The 9,840-nt window shown below is 39.0% G+C and overlaps 1 protein-coding gene across 1 annotated transcript in view; it reads left to right on the top strand.

The window, feature by feature from the left end:
• The first annotated feature begins 922 nt into the window (after positions 1-922).
• The window catches only part of ZNF804B (zinc finger protein 804B), a 511,655-nt gene continuing 502,737 nt past the window's right edge, over positions 923-9,840 (top strand). The window contains exon 1 of the mRNA XM_007446742.1: positions 923-1,623. Within this exon, the coding sequence (XP_007446804.1) occupies positions 1,516-1,623 (108 nt within the window). The 5' untranslated portion in view covers positions 923-1,515. The remainder of the gene's footprint in view (positions 1,624-9,840) is intronic.

The raw sequence follows: 9,840 nt of genomic DNA, 5'->3' as shown, positions 1-9,840 counted from the left end.
TGTGTTAGAAGAGAAAACTGGGGAGAGGACTGAAATTAATTCCAGTGCTAAAGCAAAACAAGGGAGGTGACCTTTCATCTTCTCCCAGCACAGACCAGGTGAGGGGGGTGAGAGAGGTTACACCCAACCCTGTAAGGTCAGCTGTGAGGGCTTCCTTCTTTCAGAGCACATTTCTGCACGTCTTTAATTCTCAGTGCACTCCCTGGTGGCTTTATTTGCAGTAAATGACATAAAGTCCATTAAAATCAACACTTCTGAAGGGTGACTGTTGGGGGTTGTGAAGACACATATGTCCTATATAGACCAAAAATATCTGCCTCTTTAAGGAAACAGAAAGACCTGTAAGCGAATGGTTATAACTCTGGAGATAGATGAGAAAAGGATAGATAGATGATAGATAGGCAAAAAGATAGATAGGCACAAGTATACATGTTTCATCTTATTCCTTATGCAAGTTTTCTATCTAAAACGTGCTTCCTCCTCCATCCACTACCCACTGTAGCGCGTCTCATCTGTCTGCCCTGTTTGGGGCTGCACAGCACACCTTTACAGCCCGCTGGGGAGCTGTTGCTTCCGCCTGCGGCGCCGTCAGCCGGAGTACGGAAGAAATGCTGAAGGCGAGGCGGGAGTGACGGTAAAGAGAAGGCTCTCCTCCCGCTCACCTCCTCCACCGCGCCCTCCCGTCATCCCGCCCGCCACAGCAAAGTGCAAAGTTGGCCCAGAGACCGGGTGGAGGGACCAGGGGGCCAGGGCGGCTGATGGCGGGATGTTGGGGCTTCGCGTCCCGCAGCCCGGAGAGCCTCCAGCAGCCGCCGCCGCCGCCTCAGCTGTCACCTCCACGCCGAGCCACGGGCGTGCCCCTCGCCTCCCGGGTGGCTCCGAGCCGTCGCGCTAACAGCTCCCACTCACAAGTCTCCGCGTCCCCAGTTCTCAGCTCTCACCCCAGCCTGCCCCGTCGCCTCCCCCGCCCCCCTCCCCGCCACTGCAGCGGGCGGGTAGCGATCTGGCGCTCCGAGGACCCCCAGCCACTCTCCCCGCACAGGCTGCTGCTGCTGATTCGCGGCGCCGCAGGGCCGCGGACGCCCGGGCCAGACGCTGGGCGCCCGCGCCTGAGCATCCCCTGCGCGCGCACTGGGTGAGAAGGCGGGGGCGGGAGGGGAAGAGAGGAGGAGTTGCTGATTCCCTAGCGGACCCAGGAAGTTGTCCTTAAAATTATATATATCGCCGTCCGCGGCTGAGCAGCCACCTGGCCAGAGCAGCATGTGGACTGGCTCGCCGGGTCACCTAAGTGCTCTGTGGCTGCCGCTGCCGCCGCCGTCAGAGCAGCTGCTGCCCGGCAGCAGGAGCCCGGCGCTGGGCGAGGAGCGGGGACGCGCGGCTGCAGCGTCCCCTGCTTACTGCTGGCCGCTTCTTCTCCGGAGGTGGCAGTCACTGCTGCTGAAAAACCAGCCCGCATTTCCACGGCTGGTCGCCTGGTGAGGAGTTGAGACTCTACACCTCCCGCCCGGAACCCACATGGCTTGTTACCTGGTCATCAGTTCGAGACATCTCAGCAATGGGCACTACCGGGGCATTAAAGGAGTCTTCAGAGGGCCCCTCTGCAAGAACGGATCTCCCTCTCTGGTAACCTGCGCGCACACACACACACACACACACACACGTTCAAAATCAATATAAACAGAAAGAGATATTGTCCTGGCACAATGAGGGGGTGATGGATAAGCTACCTTGCCCATAGGTATATTGTGTCTGTTTAGACAGTTTATTGACAGAATGTTACACAGTGAGGGGTGTGTGTTTACATGTGTATTTTCAATACAGTCATTAGCATCTATAGTGCTAGGTATGCAAATATTTACTGAATGCAGTTAAGTGCAGGCTTGTGAAGGTAGCTCCTGTGTGCTGTGTCAAGTTATGAATCTGCTGATTTGGTCAGTATAGAAAGTTTGAGTGGCACTTTATAGCCATACTTCATGAAGTCATCAGCTGGGATTAGTTTAATAATGCTGCATTTACTTTATAAGAAAATAAACTCTAAACATTTTGCATCAGGGTCCGGGCAAAAGGAAAAGTGTTGGATCCCGATATGATGAAATCTAGTGCTTCACTACGTAGGTTCTTCAGGGAAAGCCAAAGAGTTCTTTGTGAAAATATGAATTAGACAGTTTTTTGTACTATATACTGATGTATTCAAGTGCAAATTTGAGTGACTGCTATTTAACTTAGTAAACTATTCAATTTAGTTTACTATTTGATTTAAATATTTTTTGTTAAATGATTTTGACCGGAATCTATGACTTCAGTATATTGTCAGTTCATCCCTTAGTACATACTATAAATCATTTTTTTTAAAGGATTCAAATGTGTTTCAAGAAAAAAAAGTCATGATTTATTTTTTAAAGTTTTGGATTTTTAGTGACTAAGGGTCTAAACTTAAAGAACGATTTTTCTAGTGTAAGGTGAAAACTAGTACTTTAAGTTCTGTACGATATAAAGAGGGAAAATTGAAGGTGTCTGATTTTTATTTATTCATGTTTCGGTTCTTCCCATCATGGTTTAATGTTTCACCAGCATGAATTATTCAAAACTGCAATATATTATAAAAACCTGTGATTAAGGGCTCTGTGTGATTTGCATGAAAAATCTGAAATCAGAAAGTGCAGGTACCCAGAGATATCACTAGGACTCCTAATTCTGAAAAACTATTACCTTACATGCTTTCATGTACTGTACAAAGTAGGTCATTGCAAACCCCCTGCAACTATTTAGTATTGAATCAAAAGGGTAAGATGGAATATACCGTTTATATTGGCATTTACAATTAAATTCACAGGGTTAGAAGCGTCTTGAAGGGTTTTAGATGCATAAAGCCCACATTCAATCTTTCTGAGCAGTTGGTCTGAATCTTGCCTATTTTTAAAGATTCTCAGGATCAGAATTTCCGCAGTCTCAGCAAACCACCTTAATGTTTAACAACCCATGCTGTCAGAATCTTCCTTAGAGCAGTCTTAAATTCTTCAGATTTTTCTTTAAGCTCATTTCATCTTGAAACCCGAGAATGTTCCATCTTTCTCATAGATATTTTTCCACCCTTTGATAAGCTCTGTGGCTGTCTTCCCAAACCCTCTCTGGTTGTGGAAATCTGAATTGGGTAGTGCATTACAGGGTATGTGCCTTAATCATTCACAGTGTAAAGGGAGAATTACTTCATAGTTCTTACATTGTTTAGTTCCATTTAAGTTAGTTAGAATGTCCCGTTAATCTTCCAAAATCTATAGGGTTTGCAGAGGGAATTTCTGTCACAAGGTCAAAAAGTGTCCTGCCTCCCTCCCACCCCGCACCCCTGCCTCCCCATTATGCTCCTTCATCTCCCAAGAGCCTGAGTGACCCCATAGGGACTGGACATATGAATGTGGATGTAAGAAGACAGCCCATAACCCACATGGCCCTGCTGGCTGACCAGAGGCTCACACCCACAGAACGCTATTCTTATTCATTATTGGGCTGGTTTTCACTAAAATACTGATTCGTTTACTTTTACCTAGGTTCCACACTTTGATTCACTGGGCTGTTCTCTCCAATGTTTACACATTTGACTGTACTTAAATTACATTTGCATCATTTAAAAATATCTGAATTAGTCTGTGTAGGTATTTCCTAAACCTGATTTGTTTTGTCTTCTTTTACATTTTGCTATGGAATTCGAATGACTTTTTCAAGGTTTGAAAAGTTTCTCACATGAGATGAGCAGTATGTGAAAATTGATGTTCATTCATTCTCTGTAACGGGCAGGTTGTTAAGTCAGAAATGCATTCACATTACATAACATCTAGTCTTTCTCCCTAAATTGAAATAGGTCACTATCTTCTGGACCATAGACCCTTGAGAATTTAAGTAATAGTTCCCTGGTCCAGATGAGTTTATATTTGCCTTCTTCATTAATGAGTTGCAAAGCATAAAACTGAAAGCTGGTTATACATCATTTTTTTTTTTTATATTCAGAAATACACCCCCCCCAAGTTACTTTCAGTTTAACATAAGTTTATTGATTTTTTTTAATCAGTACAAATATTAAACTCACAGATCCATAGTATACAGTCATTTATTTTTTATTAAAACATATAGCTACTCTGACAGTAATTTTTTTCCAAACTTAGTTCCCAGGATGGTCTCAGATTGACCTCTATGTCAATGACTTAGTTATTTCCAGTCACTGAAACTCAGTTTATCTGGGATTATGGATTGGGGTATGACTCATTGATTTAGCTCATTTTCACTAAATTCTACAATGATCTCAACTTTGGTTCTTACTTTTTCAATCTGAGTGTTCTGCCTATTTTAATCCATACTTTTCTGCTTTAGTAGAGCTGTTTAAAAGTAGTGCATAACACAGTTATTGAATAAGACTATGTTGTAACTTTGTTATAGAATGGAGAAAAACCACACTTCATTTTTCCTATAATGAGTTTCTTCTTTGGTAGTTCTGATATAAATACACCTGGGTAATATGAATTTAACATGTCAGTGTCTTATAATTCTTCAGTTATATATTTAAAGCAATTGTATAATTTGTCATGTTCAAATCACATCTGTAGAATCTGAACACGTGATATTAAACTAACACTAAAAAAGGGAATGATTATATTTATACACACTTTTATTTCAAAGGATTTCATTTAGAAAACATTGAATCATTATATGGAACTCTTGTAGTAAATACTCAATGGGATACTTGAGAAATAAATAAAGCATTTTTTTCCCAAACAGTTTTCACAGATCAGTAAACTGAAAATCCTAGAGTGAAATGCAGTTCCTATCTTCAAAGTGAAAACATGCAAATGTCTTATCTCTTGTATCTGTCTTCTTTTTGGTGACTTGGTATGAAAAAAATAGCTTATTGCTTTTCACCCTAATTAGGATGTGAATAATTGATTTGAGATAGTTTATGTTACTTTAAATCCAGGGATAGATTAAAGAAAAGTGACAGAGAGTATTGCATAGTGCTTATTGGTAAGTCTTCAATTTTAGAAAGTAAATTTATACCCTCCCACATTTTACGATATTTATCCCCCACCATATTCCAAATCTTTAATATGAATGAATGATGACTTTAAAAATCATACACACATGTGCGCGTATTTACACATAGATAGAGATGTAGATACACACATTGTTACCAGTGCTCAAGTATAGGAAGTTACCTATATATTATGTTATAATCTTTACTGTCAGATATGTTAAAGGTAAAACTTTCTTACAATCCAGGAACTTAAAAGTTCTTTTACCACCATGTTTGAATTCAATTAAATAAGTAATATCCTCTTGTAGTGTCAAAAATATATTTGAATAGATTCTTAGTTATCTTAAGTAATGTAAAATACCATCTCAAATTTAGAGACAAGTGTGGTTTGTTATAGTTTATTTAATCTGTGTGTGGTCAATATTAAGACTATCATTCAGGCTATGTAGTGATTAAATGTTAATGGTAATCATCTTTTTATATTTTATCTGTGGCACATGGTTAGCTTATTAGAATAATACTTCTTAAGAAGTGCTTATTCCTGGGAACACTATAGATAGACACCAGGAATATCTGTTTCTGGGAATGTCTGTTGTCTTCCTCTGAAATATTTGATGTGAAGGAAATTGTTGGGATTTTCATCTCAGCAACAGATCAGGGTCCTTGGATGTTGTTGTTTACTTGTTATTTTGTTTTGTTTAGTGATCTTATTCTAAGTTATATATCTGACTAAATTACCTAATTGAAGGAGGTGGCATACAAACAAACAAGCATTTTAAATGGACTAAAAAATTCTATAAACTTCTCTTTTAAAAATTGTCAGTGTATATGTATAACTGAAAGAAGTTCTAGAAAAGATTAATTACCTTGAGGATGCATCTATTCAGAGAATCCCTTATGAGGAAATGAGTGCAGTTACAACCTTGCTCTTTTTTCTAATGCCTATAATAATTGCATGTATTTCACTTATGCTTAATAAGTACATGTTAAACACATCCAAAACTGCTCTCAAACTGATGCACTTTTCATGTACCAAATATGATTATGAAGATATGCTCTCCCGTAGAGAAGTCACCTGCCTCCTCTTCTTTAATTCATGAATACATATACTGCCTTTTATGTTGAAACTTTCAGATGTTTTCAGTAAAGAAGACTCGGTTACAATTCTTACAATGCATGTTTCCTTTGTGCCAAGTATTGTATTAAGCAGTCTCCTGTCCTCTAGTTGCCTTTTCAACCCATTTCTTCTCTCCCCCAACTAACTGATTTCGGAAACTTGTAGTTGGCATTATGCTTTCCAAAATAAGTCTCAACTTTCTAGGACTTAATTTATGTTTCTGTAACTTCAGAAGTTTTTCATGATAAGAAGAGTCCAGTAAGTATTTGAGTGCTATAATATGTGACTTTATTAGCTCATACTACATTTATTTCACAATTAAAATTTGACGGGTCGGTCTCTTGATCTGTTTCTTTTAGACTTACAATTAAGATAAACTCTATTTTAGGTTTCTGCCCTATATTTTGGAAACAAAATAAAACGTATTTTCATCATGTGTAGGCTAAACGGGGATGGCATTTAGCATAGAACTTAATCGTTTGTAGTTTTTTAAAAAGAGTTAGCCTTAGTTGTAACTGTGAAATCTTTGTTATATAATGTATATGCATTAAGATGCATACTTTCCATGTATTAAATATTAATAGGGTTTGAGATGTCAGTAGGATTAAGGCTGTACTGGGAGCAAAGATCAAGAAGAGTAGTATATATTTTGAATAACTTTATGAAGTGCATTTCAGTATGAATTTGGCTTGTCAAAATACACATTGGCAGAATAATTCTTTAGTACATATGTACATATTTTGTAGAAAATAATTTGAATCAAAATTGAAATAAAAATGCTACTTTGTTTGAAAATGTCTTTTGGTTTTAACAAATATAGTGTTCCAGGTAATTCCTATAAAATGACGGGTGGCAGCTTTTGTAGATAGATTTTGTAAATCAGGCTTACTTAGTGGATAAGGTCTAGAGAGAGAAATTAAATATTTGATATGTTCTCATGAAGTATAGAGTTATGATGATAATAGGAATATATAAATCACTGAGTTCCAGAGTCTCTCTTGCATTGGAAATACTTATTGGACGTGAAAAGAAACTGTGGAAAGATGAATTACACCATAGTTAGACAGCATTCTCAGTTGTAACTAAGACATTGTTAGCTTATTGAAGACAAAAAATGCAAAGGAATATTATACAGTACTTAAAATGGAAAGGGATTTTAAAAATATTCACTAATGATCCTACTTTTCCTGAAATGGACCCCTGATAACATGCATTGAACTACATGCTTCTTTCATTCAAATTTGATACCTAAAATTTAAATGTTAACTTCTAAAAAACTGATCGTGTAATTTTCCTTCACATATAAAGAAAGCTATAGAGCTAACTATATTTCCTTTCTTCTTTGGCTGTTGGGAAACCCAGAGACAAATGTGTGCTTCACATGTGATGGGGATTGATGTTGGCCCTCAAAGCAGCATGATGTCCTCACCCCTACTCATCTCCTGTTCCCGGTCTAGCTCTTATTTTAATTTTATTTTCCATGACTTTCATTCTTTTAAATTTATATTTATTGTTTTAATGTATAAAGTTTACTTTAGATGACTTAGGTCTGCTGTGAAAGCAAGCAGGCTATAAATAAATAATAAAATATAGACCCTCCAACTATAGGGATGCTGCTCAGGATTTTAGATTGGACAGTCTTGAGCGTGATTCCTGGAGAGGATGCATTTTGTTCATTTGTAGCAAATATAATTAGGGCTGCCAATTTTTTTGCTTTGAGAATTGGCAAATTCCTTTTGGCAAGTTTGCTTTCACTTTTGTGTGGGTGTAAGAGGCAGAATATAGTTTATTTTGAAACGCGTACTGCCAATTTATTTTGTTTTTCTAAAAAATCTTTTCCCTCCCCGTTATTCTTCTTGCCATTGATCCTTATTCCTTTCATTAGCATGGTTACTGTTTTCTTCCAGCATCTTTCTTGGTTCCTGTGTAAATGATAGCATATACTTCGAACTCCAGAGGCACAGTCCCCTGCAAATGGTGAGAGACACCCCGTTCTGTCTGCTGCCCCACCCAAGCTTGCAGGTTCCTTCTCTGTCCACCATCCACACGTAACATTCACCTCTAGCTCAGAATTTAGAGCTTCCCCCGTATCTCCATTCGGAACCCACCTCCTACCAGTGTTCTTCCCCTGCCCTCTTTCCCACAGCTATTACACAGCACTTCATTTGTCTCATGTTACCTCCCAGTGACAGAAAAATACTGTCAGTTTCCCCCCACATGTGTCCTTTTCAGATCTCCATTTTGCTATGAATAATTATATTCCCTAACATGTTCCTTGGCAAGCAAAGGTGATATGCATTTCCTCTTTGTGAATGATATAAATACCATATTCTAAAGAGAAGATAACTATTGAACGCCTTATTGAATGATGGAGGGGATGGAGGAGGCTCACTGAAATCTGACCCTCCCTGTTGATTTGCTTCATCTAAATGTGAAGTCAAGAGACAAAGAGGTGTCCATACTACGTATTTTCTTAGTATCTGAACATGTTCATAGTCCTTGGGTGGTATCTAAGAGTCTTCATGATCTAGCCCCCACCTACCTCTTCAGCTTTAATTCTTTTCTCCCACCTGATCCTATGGTCCAGCCATACTGAGCTACTCAAAGCTCTTGACTATGATGGGTGTTTATAGACCTTTATGTCATTGCCCATGCTGTGCTGTCTGCTACAAATCCTCTTTTTGCCATCATTTTTTGGGACATATCTTATATATTCTTTCAGACTTAATTAAAGAGTTGGGTCCTCATGTGAGTCTACACGAAGTTCCCTTATCTCATGGGTCAAGTGCTTCTTTTTCAGGCTCTAGTCACATCCATTGCTTGCCTTGATAATCACTGAATTGTGTTTGTTAATCGGTCTCCATTCCTCCATGAGATGTGAGGTCCTTGGGGTCGTGTTTGCCATTGTCCTTATATCCCCAGAGCTAAGCACAGCTTCTGGTTTATTATTGATTTCAATAGAAAACAAAAGGATTTCAATAGAAATTTAACTGGTATAAATATGTTCCCTTTGTTCCTGCTGGTAGCTCCAAGAAGAAAACTTTTCCTTAGAGAATTTTTTTCCCAAGTAGTCAGAATCTTTTAGAATGCAAACTGTTCTACTGGATTAAGTGTCCACTGTTTTCATGGTGATCCTTCTTACTTTCAATTCTACCAAGATACTTTGGTCAGTTGCCTCAAGTATAATTTAATACTTCCTATTATTCCCAGATGCAGAGTATTTTATTCCATGTAACCATTTCTGAACATCTTTTGTTAAAGGCCACAAGAGGCTGAAGATTGGCTATATGTAAATGGATGAAATTCATACCTGAGTTAGTCGAGCCATATTTTTCATTGGCACATATTTAATAGCTTCTGTGAAATGAATTACAAGTTAGGAACTTGACCATTCCCTTCCTATTTAGGAGTGTGTCGTAAGGAGGAAAAATAGTGGTTCACACACCATTTCTCCTTTTCTCACTCTCATTTTTCTTTCTTTTGAAAAAGAGACAATAATTCCTGATCACTGGCCACTGTAGCCCTTGAGAAAGCACCATCCTGGAGCAGCTACAGGGTGGTTATTGCATAATTGCCAACCCTCTCCAACTTATCAGTCACACACTTTCCAGAAAGGTTTTTTTTTTTTTTTTTTTTTTTTTTTTTTTTGTCCGCGGGCCTCTCACTGTTGTGGCCTCTCCTGTTGCGGAGCACAGGCTCCAGA

This window comes from Lipotes vexillifer, unplaced genomic scaffold, assembly GCF_000442215.2.
Source record: "Lipotes vexillifer unplaced genomic scaffold, Lipotes_vexillifer_v1.1 scaffold617, whole genome shotgun sequence".
NCBI classification, from domain to species: Eukaryota; Metazoa; Chordata; class Mammalia; order Artiodactyla; family Lipotidae; genus Lipotes; species Lipotes vexillifer.
This window is presented reverse-complemented; position numbering and strand designations above follow the sequence as displayed.